The 27,035-nt window shown below is 39.5% G+C and overlaps 1 protein-coding gene and 1 pseudogene across 1 annotated transcript in view; both read right to left on the reverse strand.

Annotated features, from left to right (window-relative positions):
* Window positions 1-27,035, reverse strand: part of LOC139722083 (1-phosphatidylinositol 3-phosphate 5-kinase-like) — a 189,779-nt gene that overhangs the window by 136,059 nt on the left and 26,685 nt on the right. The window contains exons 9-12 of the mRNA XM_071633405.1: window positions 25,060-25,171; window positions 23,809-23,947; window positions 20,288-20,449; window positions 10,961-11,035 (exon numbers count right to left, since the gene is read on the reverse strand). Of these exons, the coding sequence (XP_071489506.1) occupies window positions 10,961-11,035; window positions 20,288-20,449; window positions 23,809-23,947; window positions 25,060-25,171 (488 nt within the window). The remainder of the gene's footprint in view (window positions 1-10,960; window positions 11,036-20,287; window positions 20,450-23,808; window positions 23,948-25,059; window positions 25,172-27,035) is intronic.
* Window positions 13,644-15,024, reverse strand: LOC139722046 (uncharacterized; annotated as a pseudogene).

Consider the following 27,035-nt stretch of genomic DNA (forward strand, 5'->3'; position numbering starts at 1 on the left):
GACTGGTAGCAAGTTGTTATTTGATGTTGGATTGATGATGCCTTTGGTAGTAGCAATGATGTCACACTGTTATCATCTTGGAAGGAATTTGGACACTTCTACCTGTAAAGGAAGATCAGCTGTGCATTGTGTTTACTTTTTCTGCAGGATTTAATGTGACCAAATGGATTTTGCTCAGTTCTACAAGTGCTGTAAACCACATGGAGTGAAGATCTACTGATGTGTACAAAACTCTTCAGCGGGACTTTGAGTTTGGACTGGGAGCATTATGTCCTCAAAGGTATAATATTCAGTCCTTCCTTGCATGTCTTACTTATTACTTTTTTTGTGTGTGTCTTTTATATGAAAAAAAAATGATAAAGCATGAAAACAGCATTTAGTTAAACGTTTTGTTCACAGGAACCCTAAATTAATGTGAAATTATAACAAGCATTTGTGCCTTTGATGAAAAATCAGTAATGCAAAACATCAGTAATGTGTGTGTGTGTGTCAACTGTAATTTGCATACCATCGAGTTTTTGATTAGCAATTTTACTTTTAACTGATTTAACTGCATCCTCAAATTATGCACCTACAATAGTAAACTCAACTCATGGACATTTATCCAAAATATGCAAAGTGAAAGATGAAATTTGACATTCTGAAGATACTGCTACAACTGTATGTTTGGTGTCCAACCCCACAGCTTTGTGCACCCAGAAATACCAGACAACAAAAATTATCCTCAATATTAGACAAAAGCAATATTTCATAAGGAAATGAATTTCTTAAATTTAGTAACTGGGCAATTGTTACAATTGACATTAGCTACTATTGGACTGCATGCTTAATGAAAATTCATTTTGTCTTAGGAATTTTTCTAAACTTAATTCATCTTTTCCTGTCACAAACTGGTCCCCAAAAGGCCTTATGTACAGATTTTGTGCAAGTGTGTCTGTGTCTATTTTGATTGTTTTTACATGTAATTGATATTTCAGAAGTATGTCACACTTTTATTGAAGTACACATGTGTATCAGTGAAGAAAAGGATACTAACGTCTGCTTAATCATTCAAAAAAGTTCTCATTTCATAATGATGGGGGGGGGGGGGGAGGGGTATGCCACACTTCAAGAGATAGGTACCTTTAAGTTTGAAGATACAATCCGAGTGCTGTTTAAACAGTTTTCCACATTTGCAGCACCACAACTTACAAAGAAAACTGGCTGTTAATCTATTATCATGACAGGCAATAACTTGGTGATAAAGCAGTCACAATTAATGGATAAGTGCTGATAGCAAAGCAGCCTTGTTCCATCTGGGGAAGGGGGGGGGGGAGATTTTATAGAATTTCTGACAAGTGATAACCAGTAATTATGAGAAATGAGCTGTGTACTTTAGCACTCTCTGTGCACTGAAAGATGTAGTCTGGTTTTGCAAGTTATTACACTCTACATATACATTCTGGATGTCCAATTCTGGATGGTAAGGATGACAAATTTCAAGTCTAACGGTCACAAGTACTGGTTGATGCAGTGATGAGCAATTGGGGATGACATCTTTGTGAAGCAAAAATTGGCTCTTTCTGTTTATGTTCAGGTTGCACTGGGTTCACTATCAAGAACTAAGCTATACTGAACAACTCATCTGGATTTAGTATGCAAGTTGCTCTTCATTACTTTGTTTACATCAAATCTAATTGAATTTATGTGCACTTACTTATACATGATTTTGGTCTTTTGATACATGTAAAGAGTGAAACATATCAACTCTCAAGTGCTTTCAATGTCCTACCACTAGGTTTCGTCCCAGACTGCAGAGATGTACAACATACGTGTGCATTCGTAAATGACTTGGTCCTGTATGCGTCACGACAATGGATCCTACAAGTGCAAGTAGCCTAGGGGATGAAGTGTTGTCATCCAGTGGATACACCGAATCAACAGATGAGATTGAAAATCCTCACACACCTAACCCAGTTGCTCTCAATCTACAGCTGACATACCTGGGAATGATATGTATCCTTGGTGCATTTGGCAACATCATGGTACTGGTGGCAAGCCTGTCGCACAAAGAGTTGCGCTCACCGGCAAACATGTTTATTGTCAATCTCAGCTTTGTAGATCTGCTGACAAATGTCATGTCTATTCCAGTGCTGATGGTCTCACTGAAATATAATGCCTGGATATTCAGCAATGGAATGTGTCATGCCTCTGCCTACATAGCCATCATCTGTCTTGGACAATCTGTTCAGAGCTTGGCGCACATTGCCGGCGCTCGGTACATCCTGATTACAAAGCCCCAGAGAGTTTATCAGAAGTTTTGCTCGTGGAAGGCTGTCTTTCTGAATATTACATTCATATGGTTCTCAACAATTTTCATAGTGATAATTCCAGAGTTTGGCTTTGCAGATATCAAATTCAATCCTAACCTCGGGCTCTGCAGTGTTGATCCCCAGCACCAAAATGCATGGATCTACACCACCATCCTCGTCGCACACTCGATCCTCAGCACTTTGATCCTCATCCCCTGCTTCTACTTCACAACATGCTACACTGTCATGTCCAGTCGCAGGCGCATTCAGCAGCAGAATGTTTTTCAACGTAACGTCAGCCGCATCGAGGAGAACCTAAACTTTTGGAAGCGTGAACTCGGCCTCTCTAAGGTTCTCATCCTTACACTTCTTGCTTATATTATCTGTTGGGTTCCTTTTGCTGTTGTGCACTTCCTCAGTGCTGATGGCTATGTCTCACCCGTGGCTCAGCGGGTAGCCATATTATTTCTTGTGACAAATTCCTGCATCAATCCCTACATTTATGCCGTTTGCAATCGCAAATTTAGACGGGTGTACAGAGACCTCTTCTATGGTTTGTGGTATAGAGTGCGACCCCAAAGCACAACTGACAGCAATTCATCACAACCATGTAAAGAAAGGGAGAATGAACAGAGTAATGTAGGGATCCTGATTATTAAACAGCCCACAACTTCTGGTACTGCAAGCTCCTGTCATGATAACCATGCCTTTCGTGTGACCACGTCAGACACTTGATAACACTTCAAATAATTGGTGCAATCCAACGCTGTCATTGTGTGATCATATCAATTACTGAAATTGAATATTTCAGCGTGAATTCTTCAAGCAATCTCACCAATAATACATTTCTGGCTGTGTGTTCCTGTCATGGGAAGTCATACCTGCGTGCACAGAGTTTAAATAATTACTGCTTGCATTTTGAACGAACTATGACAAATCATGTGACACACAGCAAGTTGAATAGTTACGTTAATTTCTCAAAATTGATTCTAATACTGGAAAACTCTACACAGGTCTCATTCAGTTATACAGATGGGAATGATATTACAGACCAACTTAAAGTTGGCAAAGAATCAAAGTCCATTTTCATATTACTTTACGCCAAACAATTTTCAGATTTCCTCAATTGAATCTTATTTACAAATTTGGCTTGGATGACAATTTCATGATAGTTTAAAGATAATAAAAAGTTTTGGTACCTCAAAAGTTTCCCTGAATTTCCTTGTCTTAGTTTGTGTTTCAGGTTAAAGTACTTTTCATATAACTAACACTGTGAGACGTACTCCCCCCAAAGTGCTCTCATGTCTTAGTAATCATGCAATTAACTGCAACCAGCAGCCCCATACGCATAGCGTAATGGGGCTTTGCATTGTAGCATTCAGGATCATGACAGATTTAGTATCCCGGGTAAATATCAACTTAAAATCCAAAAATTTCTTCAATTTGAAGACTTACCAATTAAGTTGACTCGGTCGAGAGGACCTTGGGAGAGCTACATACAGCTGTACACTGAATACTACAGCCAGTGCATGCGATGCGAACACATCACATGCTCACAAATTTCAAATCCATGAACAGATAAGATGTTTGTGTGCGCATGCGCTGGCCGTACTATTCAATGTATGTAGCTCTCCCAAGGTCCTCTCGACCGAGTCACATTCAGTCATCAATTCGAAGAGAAAGGGACTATTGGCAGAACCACACGTTGTCCGAAGCCTGTTTTCAATACTTCAACTTAATTGGTAAGTCTTCAAATTGAAGAAATTTTTGGATTTTAAGTTGACATTTACCCACGATACTAAATCTGTCATGATCCTGAATGCTACAATGCGAAGCCCCATTACGCTATGCGTATGGGGCTGCTGGTCGCAGTTAGCTATGTGTATGGGGCTGCACGCTGCTGGTCGCAGTCAGTGGTTTCGTACAATACAATGTACTACCTCGCCGCCGTACGGCGGCGGCTCTGGTACGAAACATTTATTGCACGATTACTAAGACATGAGAGCACTTTGGGGCGAGTAAGTCTCACAGTCAATGTACTTTAACCTGAAACACAAACTAAGACAAGGAAATTCAGGGAAAACTTTTGAGGTACCAAAACTTTTTATTATCTTTAAGAATTCTGTCCTAAAACTTCAGCATTAAAGCTACTTCTACATGATCCGCTCAAAACTAGATGTTTGTGAGACTCTGTGTTCTCAACATGGGCTGAACACATGTCACACAGCTTCTTGGCATAAAAACAAAAAACAAAACAAAACCCTTATTGCATTGTGAAAACTTTCAACAATTTTGAGTTAGAATATGATTTGCACATTACTCACATTAAATTTTGTTGGAAATATTCTTGTCTGTGAAGGTATCTGACTTCAGCATTGTAAAATAGTTTCATTTTAACTTGTTGAGGGCAGTTTGATTTTGCTACAACATGCATTTCCCATAAATGCTTGCCTGAGTATACTCAGGACTCGTCCTCCACAATTTAAGAATGAATTATACTATATAATGGTTATTGGGTAGGAGAACAAGAGAAAGCTTCCTGAATACTGTAAAACGAGGAATGTTTTCTCCAATTTCACGAGAGTCAAGATTCGCGAAATTAAAATGCATCTGAAAGTTCTTGTCTACACTTTACGCATTGAATGTTAGCGGCAACTCATGAAAATTCCATACCACGAAAAAGGCCGTCGGCTTCAATTCGCAAAAATTTAATGCCGCGAATTATTGTGTTTTACAGTAACATGACGATGCAAAAGAGGTAGTGAGGTTTGGACTGGTCAAAATATTTGGATCTGATGATATGCTTTATGGAATATCTGATCTCTAAAGGATATGTGAGAGTAAAATCTATCTGTCGATAACTGTAGTTAAGAATATTAAGTCAGCAAATTTGTACAAAGTCAAGCAGCATTTAAGAAAAAGAAAGTAACAACAATGTGAATGTATTACATACAGACTGTATTTATACATAATGTCCTACCAACAGGCTGTGCAAAATGTAAATTATTATGTCACTTTGACATTTCTTGTAATGCAGAGTATTCCTTGCTTGGTTGTTTATTTTGTACTGATCAATTTATTTTGCAATGTCCCAAACTTGAAAAATTGTTATTTGCACATAATTACACACTTTCACTTCCTGTTACAATATAGCCAAATCAGAACTTTATGTGCTTCATCTAAGCTTTGTCATTGGCAAAATTTTTCATTTGACAAATTTAGTTAAAATTCATGTACAAAGGTGTACCAAGGTGATATAGCTTACATCCACTGGAGACTATATTTATGTACAGACATTCAAAGTGTCAAAACAATCCCAATATTTGTCTGATTTTAAGCAGGGAGGTGCACCTCCCTGTTTTAAACAAATTTACACTAATTTCTGTTTTGTTTCACTGCTTTCATTCTTTTGAGAGTATTTCCTGTTTGAGTAATGGATTCTTGAAAAGGATTGAATAGCATTTTAATAAGCTTCGTGGTGGACAAATGATTACACTATGTACTTAACCGGCATTCATAGTGACCATAATAGATTGTGGTGCAAATGTTTTGCTTGACTATCAAAGTGCATTAAAATAAATTACAAGTTCAACTGGTTTTACTTTCAAGAATTTGATGAAAACAAACAGTTCCTTTGGAGTCGAGGCAGCTCATCAAAACTGAATTAAATTTTACTTCACATAATTTAGCCATTTCTGAACCCCCCCTCCCCCAAGCACGCAAATATTTAGCGAGCCATATTTGTCTCTCATTTTTAAGGGTAATTTAATGGATTTCCATATGGAATGTTGCTATGATATCATACATTATAACTCCAATGCATCAATCACATTCTCTTCAGAATTTGCCCTCTTGCAAAGAATTTCATTGTCAAGCCACCTCTGCTGGGATTGTTTCCATTATAATGACAAAATATACACAATTGCAAGTGAGTTTTCACAAATCACTGACAATAATTGTGTCATTGCACAGTAAGTTTTGTACAATATTAAGGCAGAGAATGTTCATGACCCATGGTATATTGTTTGCATTTAGGAGCTCCCCCCCCCCCAAGAAAAAAAACCAACACAACAACAACAACAACAACAAAACAAACTTAAAAACATAAGAAAATGTAGCTCAAATATATATACTGTAAAACCAGAAACATTAGCAGCATGAACTTTCTCAATTCAGAGTCAATGGCCTTTTTCATGGCATGAGACTTTTGCCAATTGTCACCGGCATTCAATCCATTGTGTAGACTAACATTTTTGCAGGCATTTTGTTTTCTTGACTCTTGGCCCTTCATGTAATTTGTGAAAGTTTCATGCATGCAAAAATTTATAGTTTTACAGTAGTTTGATGAGCTATTCATATTCCTTTGCTTATTTCCAATGCACAGTACTGGGTTCAATGTAACAGGAAAGCAAAGTTTCTAAAATTCCCTCTGATTCACAGATTTATACCTGTTGAAAACAGCTGGCACAAAGGCAAGACATGTTCTGACTTAAATGCACTGAAGCTCTCATTGATATTTAGAAATTTAGTTCTCTTCGAGTTCATTTTAATATACTGTATAAGCTGTCATTTTCGCGAGGGTTAAATTTTCGCGAATTTCACGAATAACTGTTGGACCGCAAATTAAACAACATGCGAAAATGTCACCCATGCACTGGTGTAATAGTACACTTACGACAGCTCCGTGTCAATCGCGAAAACAACATCTTGCAAAAATGTCAATGACCTTGTTCGTGAAAATATCTGTAGGCGAAAATAACAGCTTATACACTATATATCACACATACAAAAAAGTGATAAATTTTGTATGAGACAGAGCTCTGCTATAAGAGATTTTTGTTGTTGCTGTTGGAAGAACTTCGATACTTGACCATATAGGCAAAGTCAAACTCCCATGCTATGCGTATCTTTGACATTCTGCATCCCCCTATCCCATACTAAAGGCCATTTTCCTGCCTGGCATGAGAAGACCATCACCATGCCATGTCAATTAACCAGCCACCATGAAGCATCTTTAATAATTACAACCATTAATCCAAAGTAATGAGTGTGACCTGACGGCGCACTTCCTCAATTAACATCAAAATAAAATGTAAATGGTCTACGTCACAGGGGCCTGCATCTTAATGAAACTACAACCCTATCAGGGCATGACTAAGGTCGAGGTAGCGTACATGTTTGCAGTTAGTGTATTGAGCACACAAAATTTCAAGGTACCGGTATCTCAACAAAAGAGCATACACAGAATATCATATCAAATGAAGCTCATCGTGTGAGCCCTGGAGTCACACACACTCAAATGCATGTACACATGTACACTGTAATAGATTAAAAGGTTTATACACTACAATAGTACCACATGTAAAATGCAACTGACTTATAATTAAATCAGTGTCTATAATGGGATTTTAAGATAACAATAGAATAAGAGAGAAAGGGATAGTAGAGAAATGTTTCCAGTGAGAATTTTTGAAGATTTTGCACGAGACCATTAAAAAAAGTCCTAATAATGTTAAAAAGAGAAGAAAAAAACATCCTGGAATAATTTCAAAATTGCAGCACAAACTAAATAACTCCCAATAAATTACATTGCAAGCAGAAGAAAAACAATTTACCTTACTAGTAACAAGGCACATTTACTAGGCATTACAAAAGTGTGACGAAAATTTAATGCACATATGTCAATGAGGTTATACACACACACAAAGGAATGTGTGAATAAAAGGCAGTCTCTACTTTTATTCTGCAGGTCAGGGTACACAAACTTGCAAAGCAAAACTATGTAAGGAACATACTATCTAAGTGGAACTGCTCTTACATACCCTCTTCCACCCATTTCATCTCATTTTTACCACTTACAAAATGTAAAAAAAAAAAAAAAAAAATCAGCCCTGTACAATAGCTCCTTGGGAAAGCTAATGCCTACATAGTGCTTCTAGTGTATTTCTGCATCTTGGCTTTTGTCAGCTGTATTTTGCCTACACATTGGATAATTGACTCTCAAGGTACAACAGCATGAAGAAAGTCAGCCTTCTTGAGTACATTTCCTGTTCATTCACTCAAGTATGTTTCAATGATCTTAAGAGTGTGTAATCCATGTTGTGTAATTAATAGAATACTGACATTTGTTTACAACCATGCGTACATAGATGTTAGATAATTTGTTGAATGCTAGTTGGACTGTATATTATCCTTGCTGACATAACAGCTTGCATGATAAAATATCATTTCTCCCTTACAACAGAAAGCAATTACAGCTTACTAAGATTTGCAAATCACTCTCACAAACAGTCAAATAGTGTTTGGTTTATTTCACCATAAAGAAGCAGATCTAAATAATTGTGTGTGTGTGTGTGTGTGTGTCTTCAAGTCTTATTCTTTATATATTCATAGTCTATTTGACATCTATTTTCAGAAAAAAAAAAATGATGAAAGTGCACATTTAGCATGACAATTATGACAAAATAAAGGCAATCCTTTCAGAATAATGTCCTGATGCAAAGGTGCTGTTTCTGGAGTAAATTTCCCATTGTTTCCCCACCATTAAATCCAAAGAAAAGACTAATAAACTGACTTGAAGTGTTGGTTTATAGTGTCAATAAAATGTCAACTATTACAAAAATACGCATGGCACATGGTTACTCATTAACGCCAAACGCTGCATTTTACAACCATTAGGGTGGTCATGGTTTACCCACTATAGATGCTCACTGCAGGCAAATCTTGGTATAAAGTGTCTTTTACAATTGGTTTCCAACCAGTTTGCGACAGCATGCAACTGTTTTTGTTTTTGTTTGTTTTTGTTTGTCTGGGGTTTTTTTGTGGGGGGGGGGGGGGGGAGCGCTGCACAACTGATTGCTTGGTGTCTTGTGAGTACTCCCATTTGTTGCAGGTGATCACATGAACTTGAGACTGTCGTGACCGGTCACATAAATTGGTATGAACTTTGAACATACTAAATATCCAGACAAGCCCAGAGGTGATCGACCACTTGCGCAACAACTTGTTCCAGTCTCAGTCAATTGCACAAGCGATTGCATGGTCTCATGTCCACTCATACGACCATGCCATTGGTCATGCTATAATTGTGATTGATGTCAAGCCACTCCCGATCAGTCACACAACAATTGCATGCGAATCCACAACCACTTGCATAAGCATGTGAGCAAATGCGACTTACTCATGCAACGGTTTCTTCTGGTCGCTTTTGTTTTATGATAGTTGTAGGCTGTTGCATTTGTGAATGCCTTCTTGCAGCCTGATTGGAATATTGGCATATGAATTGGAATATGGTGAATTGTTTGTCACAAGCTGATAATAATGGCTGATGATCACTGCATTTAATGGGGAACTAAACAAACAAACAAATCTGCATAGGTCATATGATCACATGCAAAATGATATTTTTTGACAACTTAAACAAAGTACAGTCAAACCTGCCATAGCGGCCACCTGTATATAGCAGCCACTGAAAAATCCCCGCGAGAGAAAAGCCCTGTTAAAGACCCTGTGTATAGCGGCCACCTGTCTAACGCGGTCAGCGGCCACAAATTTTGTTTCCCTTGGTAGATTTTAACCTGTCTATAGCGGTCACAGAGCTGATAATTCAGCATGTTTTTCTGCTTTTAGTAGCCATGCCATTCATTCATGGGCAACGTTCTGTGATCGCCACTGCTGCATTCATCGCTCATTCAGTAGTGTTATCAAGCTTTGTTCATGACTGTACACATGCTACTTTGCAACAAGAATTATTTCAAGAACACCGACAATGTTCCATGAATGAAAAACACATGGGCATACATGTATGTACACACATACATGAACATGTAAGTACCCGGTACTTATACAAGCTGTAGATGTATACAACGATGATACATGTACATGTAGGCAATGCACTCACAGTTGGATAACCTGTCTATAGCAGCCACCTGTCTAAAACGGCCACTTTTTTCGTCTCCCTTGGATGGCTGCTATAGACAGGCTTGCCTGTATAACAACTTTACTTTCCCCAAAAACTACAAGAGGCAATAAAGTGGCAGGAAATTGTGAATCAAGAGATATCAATCTTGTTTGGAATAGATACACGTAGCAAATTTGGTCAAGGCCTCTTGAATCATGCATTGAGTATATTTGTTATGACCACCAAGGAAGCTGTAAATGCTTTCCAGCAAGCAACCACGCGACCTCCAAGTCTCTTCTGAAGGACGAAGCAGTAAGGACAAGTGTGTCTTGCCTGGGTGCACAACCTCTGCACCCATGGGACTCAACCTAGGGACCAACACAATAATAGTCCATGATCTTATCTACTGAGTCACATTAGCTTCTCTTAATCTCATAAACCTTGAATTTGACTATGCATGTAACTGAAGGGAACACAACAGTCATACAAATTATCTACAGGAGGAACCTTGATCTTGATTAAAGTATATCTGCAATTTCAACAGACTTGATGAACCTATTATCATGTAGTTTGAGGCTCATTTCACAATTAATGTTTTTTCTTGTGTGTGTGTGTGTTTTTGTGTGTGTGTGTGTGTGCAGGCCATGGATAATATTCACTGATGACTCTTTACACCTTTGCACAATATGGTCGACAAAACGGTTAGAAGAAAATATTTTGATGTAATTTCTGATATGAGAATAGGGATGGAAAAATCTTTGTCACTCACCATTCAGACTTATTGGGATACTGGCACTAGATGCATCCTGGTTGATGGCTTCCAAATGACTTGCTTCATTGGGAGCTACAGACATGACACAAAATATCAAAGTCAAGACATGTACCTCTTTCTATTAAAGGTTTAACTATAATTTTTGTTGCTCTCAACTCTTTTTGTTCCTTTGTCCTCATCTACCTACACAAAAATTCCAATAAAATCAACAAAGTCATACAACTGCCTAAAAATCACCAAAACAGAACAGTTAAAAATCTGTGCAATTAAGGAAATATAGCCCAAGTTTTGGAAATGTTTCACTACAGATAAAACTCTTTTTTTTTTCCAGTGCATTACGCCACAAGTAGCATCTATAAATAACATGACCATGCCTACAACAAGTGAAACTATGAATTACAATTCAGGATGTGAATATCAAATCCACCTCAGATGCAATATGATTGATCACAACTGGCCAAAATTAACGATCTCCTTTCTTGTATGTTCAACTTTTTTTTTAACAAATAAGACACTAGAAAGGGCAAGGAATTGCTGTGAAAGTCTAATGTGGTATTTGTAGCTCAGCAGTCTACGGAAACAGACTTTCTAAAGCAAAATTTGGCATACAAATAAAGATATACAAGCAGATAAAACACATATGAGTCTTCTAATATACTGTATACGCCAAATATTTCGCGAGGTTTTTATTTTCGTGAAAGCGAGTCAGCTGCAATTCGCGAAATGAAAGACACGCAAAAACATTGACTCTGATGCTGATATGACTGGGATGTATGCGTACACATTTCTGCGTTCAGTAAAGGACTCCACTATATGGTTTATAGTGTAACACATTCAAACTTTTGAAAAACTGAAACTGTGCATCTTCATAATGTTTTTATGGTAATCAATGCAACAGAAATATCTAGAAATTTCACTGAGATTACAATAATCTGTATTAGTAGTTAATAAGTAGTATGACATCTGTATACACGCATGTTAAACACCTCTGTAAGAGGTTATTCGCACATTATGCACCACTTCATTAAATGCACTTCATGACTACCAAGGAGGAATATGTTGTAACAATGTGTCTGAACAGCATACATATGATAATATTAAACAAACACACACACACACACACACACACATGCACAGTCATGTCAAGAGAAATAGGACAAGTAGGACATGTACCTACATGTACACACAAGTAGACAGATATGACATCCAGCATGGCAAATTAGTAGTTAGTTTCAGGCTTGGTAAATGTTTAATTTCTACTTTCTGCATGTAGCTCATATTTGCAAAGTGGCCACAAGAATTCATAGCTGCAGTAAGCCCACTCAGTATCACATGCACACATGTGCAGAAAATTGGGTGAACCAAGAAGCAATGGATGTTTAAAGGGTGTGTACAGTTCTGGTCGAGGTGAGGATTTAGCTTTTAACGTTTTGCGAGATATTCAGAAACCACTCTATGAGATGTCAAAATGCATGCAAATCTAAGGGGTATCAAAAGTTTATTTGATTAAAATCGGTTTTGAAATGGCTGAGCCATCCAAAAACAAGGTGAAACAAAGAGATCCTAGTAAAAGGCGTGGCCTGTCTCCGGCATTCTCATACTTTATGTCCCCACCTCAAGCTAGGTAACAGTAATTCTTACCATTTCAGACGTTACCAGTGTCGCTGGACCTCATCACAAACGTATTCCTCCGCAATAGTAATATTCATCCGCGGAACTACATTTTTTTTTTTGGGTCACTGCGTCCATCATTACTCGTTACACTAAGTATTGATGTTTTCTTCGTCGGAAGATCAAAATTGAACAGTTTGTATGGCGCGTCCTTAACTCTCTTATTATACTCATACTTTAGGTCCCCCTACCCATCCTAGCACAATGTATGGTGCCGTTCTGCGCATTTAACCTTGATAGCTAAAGTCAACTCTCTTCTTATTATACTCATACTTTATGTCCCCCCCCCCCCCATCTTAGCAGAATGTATGGCGCCGTTCTGCGCATTTAACCTTGATAGCTAAAGTCAACTCTCTTATTATACTCATACTTTATGTTCCCCCCCCCCCCCCATCTTAGCAGAATGTATGGCGCCGTTCTGCGCATTAAACCTTGATAGCTAAAGACTTTGGTAATAGCTTAAGATCTAGTCAACCCTCTTATTATACTCACACTTTAGGTCCCCCCCCCCCCCCCACCCTAGCAGATCGAAGAAAGTTTGTAAAGTGCGTTCCGCGCATTTAACCTTGATATTGTGTACCGGTATTTATCTCAACTGTCTTTCCGTACTCACACCTTCTCTTATTTTCGCTTGCGTTTATTACGATAATTGTAATTCGGGTATTTTACAATCGGGCGTCTTTCTAATAGAAAAACTTCTACTCTCTTTGAAAAAAAAAAAAACAGCAGATATTTCGTAAAAACAATTTCCACTGTATTTCTTATAGTCCAAATATCTTTTATATTTTTATATTACTTTTTTATTTTCATATATAAAAGTTTTGTGATTATTAACGTCACCTAAACAATAGACCTATAGATAAAACGAATTCATTCTTACCTGTCATATCTTGAAATGGGCAGATTCCGATATACATGGTAATCCATAAAAGTAGAAGTTCAAACACCAAGAATTCAAAGAAGCAAATAACAATCAGTGGAACAGATGCACATGCGATGTGCGTTCAAATTATGACACAAAATCGTCGTCATCAGATGACCACACGAACTTAGAAGTGAAGTTATCCTTGGTGTACGGGTTTTTTCGGTTTGACATGGGAGTGACGGGGACCACGGCGCTTCAGCTTGTCACCTGCATCATCGATTGGCTCGAAGTTGCTTGGGCATCTAGACTTTGATTGATAGCGTGGGCGGCTTTCGGGATTTGGGCGGATCGGTGTTGACGACGCCGCTGGTGGAGGTGGTGGTGTCGGAATGTCGACGGGAACTGGTGACGGATTCTCAACGGATTCTGCTGATTCTTCGCATCGAATGACAGAATCGTTCATGTCCCCTTCCGCTCCAGGTTTCCCAGCTGACCACGAGTCAAAGAGAGGATCACGGCAGCAAAGTTGACGGGGACGATCTAGGGGGTAACACTTCTTCACAAGTTCAAAGAACGTGTGGAAAACGTTCTTCGATGCAGATCGGTTCCGCCACACAATCTCCGCGAGATGTGCCTCGAAGTTGGCCATACTGGTTCCATTGATCCGCTTGAAGTGGTCCTTTGCGTGTTTCCAAGCCCCCTCTATTCTGTTCGTATGCACCTTGATCACTTCACCGCTCAGGACATTTCTGTACTGCTTTTGGAAAGCATATTTGTGCACGACTGTGAAGTGTTCGTAGCCGCGGTCGTTGAGGCTGGAGTAGGCGGACCAGCCATCACTGTAGATACGACTACCTGGTTCAACATGTCTCTCAATGAGAGCGGTGAGAGTTGCCTCGTCCCGACGATCTACAGGGTAGATGATGAGCCTGTTCGTTGATCTCTCAACCATGCCGAATATCCAAACCTTGTGCCCAGGGTTTGGATTTCCTCTGTGAAATTTACACCTTCTTCCGAAAAAACTCTCATCCAGCTCAATCTCGCCTCGTAACTTCTCAGTTTCTTCGTAGTATAGGTCGTGCATAAATTGTTTGCAAAGGTCCCGCATATAGTTGGCCCAGTTCACTGATGACACGGAGTAGCCAACCCCCGACATGTTGGACACCTGTTTCAGGCTGGGGTTGAATAGCCATAACCACATGAACAGCATGATGTCTCTCACATTGAAATGAGTATGCTCGAAGAATGAGTGCTTGGTGACGCAGTAAACTTTGTCATGTGGTTGTTCCCCCTTTCTTCGGCATCTCCAAACATGTCCTGATCTTCGGTCTGTTTTCCTTTGTAAAGTGCAGCGCTGACCACACACTTCGCAAAACATCAACTTCGCTACAAGGCCATTGTCCCGCAGCCACTCCCATACCTGTTCCTCCTCCAAGGAGCCAAACAATCCAAAGAAATTCCATGGATTTGAGAAATCCGAAAACGTGGTGACAGATGGATCACGCAACCGCTTACTGAAAGCCATTGTTACGGAATGAATACAGAACCTAGCACAACTCATTTAAAAATAATAGATGAAGGTAAAATGGAATACCATTTGCGGATATAAATGAAATAAACCAATGCAAACTTTTATAACTGCGTCATTAAGAGACAAGACGCATCTCACGAAGAGCGCATCATCATTGCGCGTGGTCTTCTCTTAAGAGCGCATCTCTTCATCTGAGGAGCGCATATTCTTCGCTAGCGCAGCTTTATGACTTCCAAACGCACTGGATCTTGAATTCTGTGAACCGAAACTAGGTCTCGTCTCATCATCAGCATCTGGGTTATTAACCTCGATAGCTACAACCTCGTCTCTCTTATTATACTCATACTTTATGTCCCCACCCCCAGTCACATCAAAAAAGCAAGCTGATGCGCGTTCCGCGCATTTAACCTTGATAGCTAAGTAACCTTGAGAGCTAGCCTTGACTCTCTTATTATACTCATACTTTATGTCCCCCCCCCCCCCCCCCCGTGTAATATATACGTGGTGCGGTAATCAGCACGTATAATTCATAAACCCCGTTTTCCCCTGTTTTTCAATTCAAGCCGCGCTAACCGTCTTCCTAATACGAATTCAGCTTGATAGCTAAGCTCAACTCTCTTATTATACAGTACTCATACTTTATGTTCCCCCCACCCTCCGCAATATAGTAGTGCGGTAATCAGCACGTATAATTCATAAACCCCGTTTTCCCCTGTTTTTCAATTCAAGCCGCACTAACCGTCTTCCTAATACGAATTCAGCTTGATAGCTAAGCTCAACTCTCTTATTATACTCATACTTTATGTTTCCCCCACCCCCCGCAATATAGTAGTGCGGTAATCAGCACGTATAATTCATAAACCCCGTTTTCCCCTGTTTTTCAATTCAAGCCGCACTAACCGTCTTCCTAATACGAATTCAGCTTGATAGCTAAGCTCAACTCTCTTATTATACTCATACTTTATGTTCCCCCCCCCCCCGCAATATAGTAGTGCGGTAATCAGCACGTATAATTCATAAACCCCGTTTTCCCCTGTTTTTCAATTCAAGCCGCACTAACCGTCTTCCTAATACGAATTCAGCTTGATAGCTAAGCTCAACTCTCTTATTATACTCATACTTTATGTTCCCACCCCCCAGTCACACTAACAAAGCAAGCTGATGCGCGTTCCGCGCATTTAACCTTGATAGCTAAGAAACCTCGATAGCTATAGTAAAACTCTCTTATTATACTCATACTTTATGTTCCCACCCCCAAGTCACACTAACAAAGCAAGCTGATGCGCGTTCCGCGCATTTAACCTTGATAGCTAAGCTCAACTCTCTTATTATACTCATACTTTATGTCCCCCCCCCTCGCAATATAGTAGTGCGGTAATCAGCACGTATAATTCATAAACCCCGTTTTCCCCCGTTTTTCAATTCAAGCCGCACTAACCGTCTTCCTAATACGAATTCAGCTTGATAGCTAAGCTCAACTCTCTTATTATACTCATACTTTATGTTCCCACCCCCAGTCACACTAACAAAGCAAGCTGATGCGCGTTCCGCGCATTTAACCTTGACAGCTAAGAAACCTCGATAGCTATAGTCAACTCTCTTATTATACTCATACTTTATGTTCCCACCCCCAAGTCACACTAACAAAGCAAGCTGATGCGCGTTCCGCGCATTTAACCTTGATAGCTAGCCTCGACTCTCTTATTATACTCATACTTTAGGTTCCCACCCCCCCTTTCTCTCTCTCTCTCTCTCTCCAGCGCACAGTGGCAGATGATCAACGAAGGTTTGTGTGGCGCGTGCCGGAACTACTTTCTCACAGTCACATATCGGCAAGGACAGTATGCAAGTTTAGTGAGCTTGAGGTGGGGACATAACGTATGAGAATGCCTCTGTCTCCTTTTATTATTATCCCTTTTTTTTTAATATCTCAGCCATTTGAAAACCAATTTTCATCAAATAAACGTTGAATCCTTCTTAAAATCATACATGCTCTTTCATATTTCATAAGAGGTTTCTCATTACCTCTATCAGGATTGTTCAAAACATGAATCCCCACCTCAACCAGTACTGTACAGTCCCTTTAAGCAAAATGGAACACTTCAACTAGAATGCAGAGCTCTCTAAAAGAAGGAACATGGAATATATGTCAATACATATACTAAAAAATGACTTTAGTGTTTTCCAGGTAAAAATCACTATTCACACTATCATTAGGCACACAGACATACAGAGACTCCAACTCTCCCGCTCTCGACGGGAGATCTCCCGCTGAAAGCCCATTTTTGCAAAATCTCCCATTCTCCCGCTTGAGATTTAATTTCTCCCGCCCTGGCTCTGTGTCTCCCGTTGGAAAAGATTTCTTACTTGTTGCCTTTGTATGTTGAAAAATAAGCCTTAGATAGCACGAGAGACCATCTATAGGAACCCTAGAGCTTCCACGGCCCTGGACCCCGGCCGCAAGGAACTTCGCGCACATCAATCAACTTGAAGTATCCTGTTTGCTAGGGGTTTCAGGCGGGAGAATCTCCAGATCAGAAGGTGCTTGGGGTTGGAGTCTCTGGACATACACATAACAGGGATCATGTCCATATTGACAACTCGTTAGGTGGTCATCAAACAAAAGTAATTGAACTGATCACATGTAATGGTATTTCAAATCATTTACCAACATCTGTGCAACTAGCATGCCATGAAATTTGTATTGATGTAATTTCAATATCAAGATAAAGATACATTTCTATCAGAGTTGCATGGAGCATGCACTACCTGATCATAGCTACTAACAGATAATAGCTACAATCAAAATGTGTGTTGATCATAGACAGTACAGGTATTCTTTTCTCTCTTCAGGAATAATGTTCTATGCAACTAATATTCAGCTGGCGATGATTTCAGCTGCCTATATACACTGTATGTAACTTAGATATATCTTAATGCCGATAGTGATCAACACTTCAGTTTCACACTAAAATGCTACAGTGTACAAGCAAAAACAACTGTTGTCATCTGTACTTCAGAAAAAAAAAAATGTTAAAAGTGGTTAAAAGTGGTAAAATGATAAATATTTCACACAAAACACGATGAAAAACATCAACATACCTGAAACACTCAGTTCTCAAGTGCTTTTTCTCCTCATTTTGTTGTATTTCTCCTGTTCTTTCTCTTCATCCAACAGACACTGATCTATCAATCTATCAACTTATTTAACCATCTATCACTCTCCTTTAATACTAGCAATTAATCCATTAATGTAGACATACATCTCCTCCCCCAACAGGGGGCCTCTGGGGCTCATGAGACTTGAAAAAGATATTTATTTACTATACATTGCCATTCAAAACACATGCAGTGCCAAATTGTTTTTATTAGTAGACTGTGTGTTTCTCAATTTTCTAAAATTTCCCACGGCAAAGTAACCTCAAGAATTAAAATATCTCACATGCATATGTGACCCGCTACAACAAAAGGATCCGAAAGTTGGGAGAGGACAATTTTCTGAAAATGGTATGACATAATTCCCTTACTCTTCTACTTTAATTTCATATATAACACAGCTCATAAAAGTACTCGATTGCGGAGATATCAATGATTTTATTAGCGCATGTCAAGTGGTTGAGGAAATCAGAGTTTCAAGAAAAACGCCTTCAAAATTTTCCTTCCAACGCTATCGTGATCAAGGGGATGCGAGACAGTTTTCACCGCTTGACAAAGAAGGTATGCTCCTATAGCGACCTCCGGGATGTTCATTCAAGCTTAGCGCTACCGGTCTACGCATGATCAGTCAGTAATCAGGATGCCACACACTGACCAATAAGATCACTCCCTCGTTGCTAGGGGCGGAGTCTAGCTGCAGCGCTAAATCCAAATCTTGGGACATATTTCAGTTACAATGAAAGTTGGAAAATCAAGGCCCAGAAAAACTCTGATTTCTTGCCTTTCCTTTGATCATTTAGTTCCGAAATTTTGGCAGATGATAGACAAAACATTAGACTACAAAATTATGGCGAAACAGAATTCCGATAGTTTTGACCAATTTTGATGACGTGACTTCAAACTCGTTTTTCTCGGCTCAGCCATCAGTGACTTTAGGATCCTTTTGTTGTAGCGGGTCACATATAATGAAATCATCGGACAAATGATGTTACTTCATTTTATAAGGTACATAATCATATGGTGAGCTAGGAGAGCTGTTTTTTGTTCTACTTTGAGATGATGCAGTACTGAGCATGATCATGGTAACCAAATAGTAATGAAGCTATTATGTGTACCAGCATTTTCAGACTACCAACTTGAATGTCACTTTGGTGTGATTGATTGCAAGCAATTTTGTTCTTATTTGTTTGTTATTGTTAGATCAATAACAGAAATTAGAAGCATGGTGAAAGGGTTAGTATCAAGAGGAGCACAACATCAACCATGTGAAATAGCATTCAGTGCATAAGACAGCAGATCAAAGTTGAATTTTGGCAAATGGAAAAAAAAAAAAGATGAATTTCACTCCAACACACAAAGCCTATCAACAGCATGACCAAAAGAAAAAAAAAATGTGTATAACTCAAAGAGCCAAAGTCATGTCTGCTTTTTATGGAAGTGAGGGCTGCATGCATTTGTTTGCTGGCTTGATAATCATTTGTGATTTAGGTTGTTCTATTACGAATAAACCAGCTTGCAAATGTGATGGCCTGGTTGGAGACTTGACGTTCAGAAAGGCCCCTTTTCATGTCCAGTTACTGGTTTGAAAGGCAATATTTACTTCCTTAATTAATGTGTCAATTGATATGATTTGTAACAAACTTTGAGATTTCTTTTAAGTAATGAGGAGACTGTGTTTGATGTGTGCTCTATGCGTATTGCTTGCAACTACAGTACTATGACTAGTTTGATCAACATTCAAACACAAGATGGATATTATGCACTCAGATAAACAAAGAACATCTACGCAGGCAACTGGGCAGGCATCCAGTTAAGGAGGAAGGGAAATGTTAGCCACATCGGGAAACGCAATTCGAGCACAGACATACTAAGGTGGGTTTGACTGAAACACTTTTATCAAGTGGCCAAAACATGCTCTTTGAGGTACAGAAGAGAAAGCACAGCTCTACTATGCAGGCAGACAGAGACGACAAAAAACACCAAAAGTGAAACAACAAAAATACAATAACACTTTGTAGGAGAATACCCCAAAAGAACCACAAGACAGGCTTAACAGAGAAAGTTGGACAGAAATTTCTGACAGAAGTTCTCAATGTAAGACCTGTGTGAATTTCCAACTTGAAGGAAGGGATTGGAGAAGAGTTGTATTTCTGGCGAGAGTCTACATCACAGTGGCAGTCCTCAGAGGGGCGGCAATCTGCACCTGAGATGGCAGGGGGCCCATCAACAATGGTGGGCACTTCCATACAGGTTGTCTTGCGATCTATGATCATCGCAAGATATGCAGCCAGCATTCAAGATGCCATGGAAGGCAGCAGGAAATAAATTGAACAGAGTCAGTTCAGCTTCATGTTCAATGTTCAAAATACAAATGGATGCTTTTTACAGACCAGACATACATTCAAGTTCATAATTCACCTATCAATGAAACAACAGATTCTAACTCATTGAAATTTGGAAGATATCAATCTTAAATGTTATTTCCTTATACACTGAATTGACCATGTTCAACAGCCTAAGTAGTGTAAGTCACAATTTAACAAAATTTTCAACAGGCATTAAACTTTAGTTTGGAGGCAAACACACAAGGCTCATAACAGCAAGAGAAACATGAACTTCATTCTGGTGTCCCCCAATATCTAATAAAAACAAGAGACCCGCGGGTCTAGCGCTCACCTGAGTATCGCAAGTTCACCTTTCACGCAGTCACTAATCTAAATTATTCACAGCTCTACCAAAATTTGACCAGGCATTCTCAAGTAGAAGATGAAAATGTACAATAAGGGCCCAAATTTTTTAAGATTCCTTAATTTGGGGGGATTGGGGGCCCCCTGGGGCCCTCTGGGTGGGGCATGGTGCCCATTTTGATAAATTGAGATCCTGACCCCCTAGGGATGCTACCTGCCAAGTTTGATGAAAATCCATTATGAGGTTTTCAGGAAGAAGATGAAAATGTACAATTTAGGCCCCATTAGGACCCCTCCTCACCCCCCTCCCCTGGGTCACAAGGGGGGCACCCCTGATTCTGCCATGAACAAACTTGAAACTACAGTCATCAATGTACTAACTCATAGTATTAACTTAGCTATATCACTTCTGGTTCTTGAGAAGAAGATTTTTACAGATTCCTTAATTTGGGGGGGGGGGTGGGCCCCCTGGGGGCCCCCTGGGTAAGGCATGGTGCCCATTTTAACAAATTGAGTTCCTAACCCCCTAGGGATGCTACCTGCCAAGTTTGGTGAAAATGGGTCATGGGGTTCTGAAGAAGAAGATGAAAATGCACAATTTAGGCCCCATTAGAACCCCTCCCCATCCCCCTCCCCTGGGTCCCAAGGGGGGCAGCCCTGATTCTGCCATAAACAAACTTGAAACTACAGTCATCAATGCACTAACTCATAGTATTAACTTAGCTCTATCACTTCTGGTTCTAGAGAAGAAGATTTTTACAGATTCCTTAATTTTGGGGGGTTTAGGCCCCCTGGGGGCCCCTGGGTGGGGCATGGTGCCCATTTTAACAAATTGAGTTCCTAACCCCCTAGGGATGCTACCTGCCAAGTTTGATGAAAATCGGTCTTGGGGTTTTCAAGAAGAAGATGAAAATGTAAAAAGTTTACGCATGACGCACGACGCACGACGCACGGCGGACGACGCACGACGCACGACGGACGCCGCACGAAGGGCGATCGCAATAGCTAAAAATGCCAACTGCATGTCAGAACTACAGTTCTGTGTACAAAGAGCGCATACATGTAGAAGCTCTTTTCAGTGTATATGCAGGGGTAAACTCCCATGAAAACAACTCAATTAGCTAGTCATATTTCAATAATTTTCTAGCAACAGCAACAACAACAACAAAATATAGTCACTGGTATGCCTCCACCATACGGCACAGGCTCTCCAAATAAGTCTAGAGTACGTCCTGACAATGTGAGACGACATGTTTGTCCCAAATCTGTTGAGTGTTTATTTTCCTTGAATATCATTTCATATGGATGAATGGCTAAAATAATTGTTTACAAGAAGGCAAGTATTTGGGAATTTCAGCATTTTCACCGGACCTTTGACTCTGGCCATTTGACCTTATGGCCCTCTATTCTTCAGATAATTACTAACTGGTAATATCCATTTTCATGACAATACTTTGAGCTATTTTCAAAATATGGGGAAAAATTGACATTCTAAAATTTTCACTTGACCTCTAACTCCATGGCCAAAATCTTTCCCTTCAAAATCATTGTGCAGTAATGCATGTATATATCTGATTATTTTGACTAAATTTATGCATTGAGTAATCTCCAAGGTATGGAGAAGAGGTGTAATTTCAGCATTTAAAAGTAGAATTTAAGCATGTAACCTGACCTTTGACCCTTGACCTTTGGCACCTTGACCCAAATATTTCCAAGAGAATCAATGGCTGTGTTTATGCTTTCCTTTTTTGGACCAAATTCAACATTTTGAAATGTGATTAGTGCAGAATGCCATTGCATATATGCTCATTTTGATATAAGTGCTGTTACATAATGTTTCCCCAAAAAAATGTAAGCATTGAATTTTTACAATTGGCGATTCTGCCTTAGCATATTTCATGGGGAAGCATAAACACAAAATCACATATAAACATTTAAAAAACTGACCATGAATTTCAAGAAGATGAAATTGTACACTTTGGGCCCTACTTTGGACCCCCAGCCCCAAGGGGGGGGGGGGCACCTCCAGATCTGCCATGAACAAATTTCACACTACAGTCATCAATTTACTTACTCATAGCATTGACATACATGTAGCTCTATTACTTCTGGTTCTAGAGAAGATTTTCTAACAATTCCTTTATTTGGGGGGTCTGGGGGGCCCCAGGTGGGGCATGGTATCCATTTGAACAATTGTGATCCTATCCCCCTAGGGATGCTAAAATTGTACCTGCCAAGTTTGGTGAAAATCCATCCAGGGGTTCCAAGAAGTAGATAAAATTTCAAGAAAACTTATGCACAACACAAAACGGATGCTGCACAAAGAAGCACAACATTGAAAAGGGCCACTCGCTCTCATGTTCTCCCGGGATCTAGCCAAATCACTCTATCAACAACTACTCTCGCTCCAAGCATTAGGCAGCATGTAATATACGCTATCTAATCTAAGATGTCAGGTCTTTTCAAAATGCTACACATGTAGTTATGAACATATCTTCTACATGGTGCAGAGCATGACTTCAAAGGAAAGCTGAAGTTCTTTCTTTATCTACATATTACATCTTCCTGGTTTGATTCAAGTGTACAATGTCACTGTGGCTTCCCAAGATTGTCGTTTCTTGTCCTCCCAAATGGACACTTAATTTTGGAAGCCACTTTATAACCTCTGATGCTCACATATAATTCTTAAAGAAATCTGGATGAATGATTTTCTCAACATATAAATTGAGTTTGCTGGTAACATGGCAGTCACACCAACATCCACAGCCACACACAAACACACATACACATATCTTGACAAATATTGATGTGTCACTGCTTTCAATGTTACCTCACACTATCTAACAGGGTTAGGGATGATTTCATATTAAGAGGCACACCATTTATAATTGTCATCAAATGTCTGTCCCTCTAGAATCAGATGACCTGTACTTACCTAGAATATCATCATCAGATGCCAGATCATCCTCCTGATGTATGTCTTTGAACCAGGATGGTTCCATAAACTCTCCATATGGGGGTGGCTCACTCATCTCATCAAGAGGTGGTTGCAGGTCCTGATTAATTTCTGCCAACTGTTGCATTTGGTAAAATAAAAAGATAGATGCAATGATGAAATATCAACACAAACCAGATAGATCTTTACTTTATGCTATGAGTATCACTGAACACACAATCATCAGGTGTATATACAGGTTAAACATGTGGTAGAAAAGCGCCTGATAAGCATGTCTGACTCAACTCAAAGGCCTTGATAAACAGCAATAGCTTACGATATGTCATGACCATGAGTGTATGTAAAGGATACATTCATTATGTCACTGTAGTAAGGTGAGGCAGTTGCACTATATGCATATGACAAAGCAGTGCAAAATATGACACAGCAAGGACAATACAGCCCAAAGATAACAAATCTTGAAAAATGTTGGTTTTGTTGGCTACACTACAAAGGAGGTAACTAGCAGCTACATAGCAAGGGACCTATTCAAATAAACACAGTACTTGACAAATATCCATGTAAATAATAAGATTTTAAATTGATTTGTTAATATTCAGAGCTCAACAGAACAACCATTTGATGAGTCTTTTATTTGAAACATGAAGAGGATCCCTTGGTTCATTTATTTGCCCAGACACAGGAAACTGAAAAATGGTTCATAAACATCTGTTGGTTTGGAATACTTCATTAATATTGTTCAGTTAAAAACAAAGTAGTTAGAGTAATCAAAAAGTATGTGTCAATGATTTCATGATTACATACACCTACTTTTCCTACTCTGAAGATGACGCCAGCCCTGTTTAGAATAATGATGTACTTTATAGCATTGCTTGTTTGCTTGTGAAATCACACATATGACTCCATGTTATGGCACTTGCATTTATCATTAAGACATGTATTCCAGCATTAACAAATCCTCAATAATGGTTTATCTCAGGATCATTACATACCTCTTAACTAAAATTCACTACCTCCATTTTTCAAGGAAATGCTGAGTAAACTTGTGAGCCTCCGTGCTTATTCATCTTTTTATTTTTAGATCATTTATGACTATATATAAAATGCATCCCTTAATTCACTATCACCTGCAGTTTTCCACAGAAATCCTGTAGTTTTAATATGATGCAATGGGAATTGCTGTCGCAAAAGAAAATGTAGCTCAGTACATGCAGTTAAAATAATCATTACCTCCCCTTGACTGTAGAGGGCGTATCCATCATGGAATACGTGGTCAGATGATGCAGCACATTTCAGCCACTTTGCATCCAGGAGGGCCTGACCAATTGCCACAGCTTGGACTCTGAGATGACGGAGGCAAGTACATGATTTGAGATTTGATTTTTCTGAAAGGTTACAAAAGCTTAGGCCATTACAAATAATATCAAATCAAATCAAATCTGCCATGTACTGTTCACATTCAGATCATTTGTATGTCAATACATTATAAAATCTGATAATTTCTCACTTTGATAAACATTTGCTTGCATGTATCATGTGAGAAGTAAATGTATATATATATATATATATATATATAATTCATATACAGTGGACTCCAATTATAACGAAGTCCTCGGGACCGGCAGTTTTCTTTCATTATATCAAAATTTCGTTATAACCGAACATATACAGGGAGCTACATAGCTTTTTTTTACCACTTGCCCAATCGGGCAAGCAGATCTTTAAATTGTTGCAGCACACTTGCACGAACATTAATTTTACTAGTCCAAATAGAAAGCACAAAAATATCAGAAAATGAAATAAAGAAAATCACTTGTACATCATGTAAGCCAAGGGCCTGACACATTGGAGAAACAAACTCGGTTCGATCGAGTGTTGGTATTGCTTGCAAAATGTTGGATAGTGCTGAAATGAAATTTCAGTGCTTTGTATTGATCACTGAACAGTCATTATCCTTGGGCTTCTGTTTGGCTGGTTTCGTGGGTTTTTGAAAGGTGGAAAAGTAAAAAAACAAGAGACCCGCGGGTCTAGCGCTCACCTGAGTATCGCAAGTTCACCTTTCACGCAGTCACTAACCTAAATTATTCACAGCTCTACCAAAATTTGACCAGGCATTCTCAAGTAGAAGATGAAAATGTACAATAAAGGCCCAATTTTTTTTAAGATTCCTTAATTTGGGGGGATTGGGGCCCCCTGGGGCCCTCTGGGTGGGGCATGGTGCCCATTTTGATAAATTGAGATCCTGACCCCCTAGGGATGCTACCTGCCACGTTTGACAAAAATCCATCATGAGGTTTTCAGGAAGAAGATGAAAATGTACAATTCAGGCCCCCATTTGGACCCTTCCAACCACCCCCCCCCCCCTACCCAAGAGGGGCACCCCTGGATCTCCTATGAACAAACTTGAAACTACAGTCATTAATGTACTCACTCATAGTATTATCTCAGCTCTATAACTTCTGATTCTAGAGAAGATTTATAAAGATTCCTTCATTTGGGGGGTTTGGGACCCCTGGGGGCCCCCTGGGTGGGGCATGGTGCCCATTTTAACAAATTGAGATCCTAACCCCCTAGGGATGCTACCTGCCAAGTTTGGTGAAAATGGGTCATGGGGTTCTCAAGAGGACGATAAAAATGTACAATTTAGGCCCCATTAGGACCCCTCCTCACCCCCTCCCCTGGGTCCCAAGGGGGGCACCCCTGATTCTGCCATGAACAAACTTGAAACTACAGTCATCAATGTACTAACTCATAGTATTAACTAAGCACTATCACTTCTGGTTCTAGAGAAGAAGATTTTTACAGAATCCTTAATTTTGGGGGGCTTGGGCCCCCTGAGGGCCCCCTGGGTGGGGCATGGTGCCCATTTTAACAAATTGAGTTCCTAACCCCCTAGGGATGCTACCTGCCAAGTTTGGTGAAAATGGGTCATGGGGTTCTCAAGAAGAAGATGAAAATGTACAATTTAGGCCCCATTAGAACCCTTCCCCACCCCCCTCCCCTGGGTCCCAAGGGGGGCACCCCTGATTCTGCCATGAACAAACTTGAAACTACAGTCATCAATGTACTAACTCATAGTATTAACTTAGCTCTATCACTTCTGGTTCTAGAGAAGAAGATTTTTACAGATTCCTTAATTTTGGGGGGTTTGGGCCCCCCTGGGGGCCCCCTGGGTGGGGCATGGTGCCCATTTTAACAAATTGAGT

The sequence above is a fragment of the Diadema antillarum genome, unplaced genomic scaffold (genome assembly GCF_040938485.1).
Source record: "Diadema antillarum isolate AM-2024a unplaced genomic scaffold, OU_Dant_1.0 scf00000156, whole genome shotgun sequence".
In the NCBI taxonomy this organism is placed as follows: Eukaryota; Metazoa; Echinodermata; class Echinoidea; order Diadematoida; family Diadematidae; genus Diadema; species Diadema antillarum.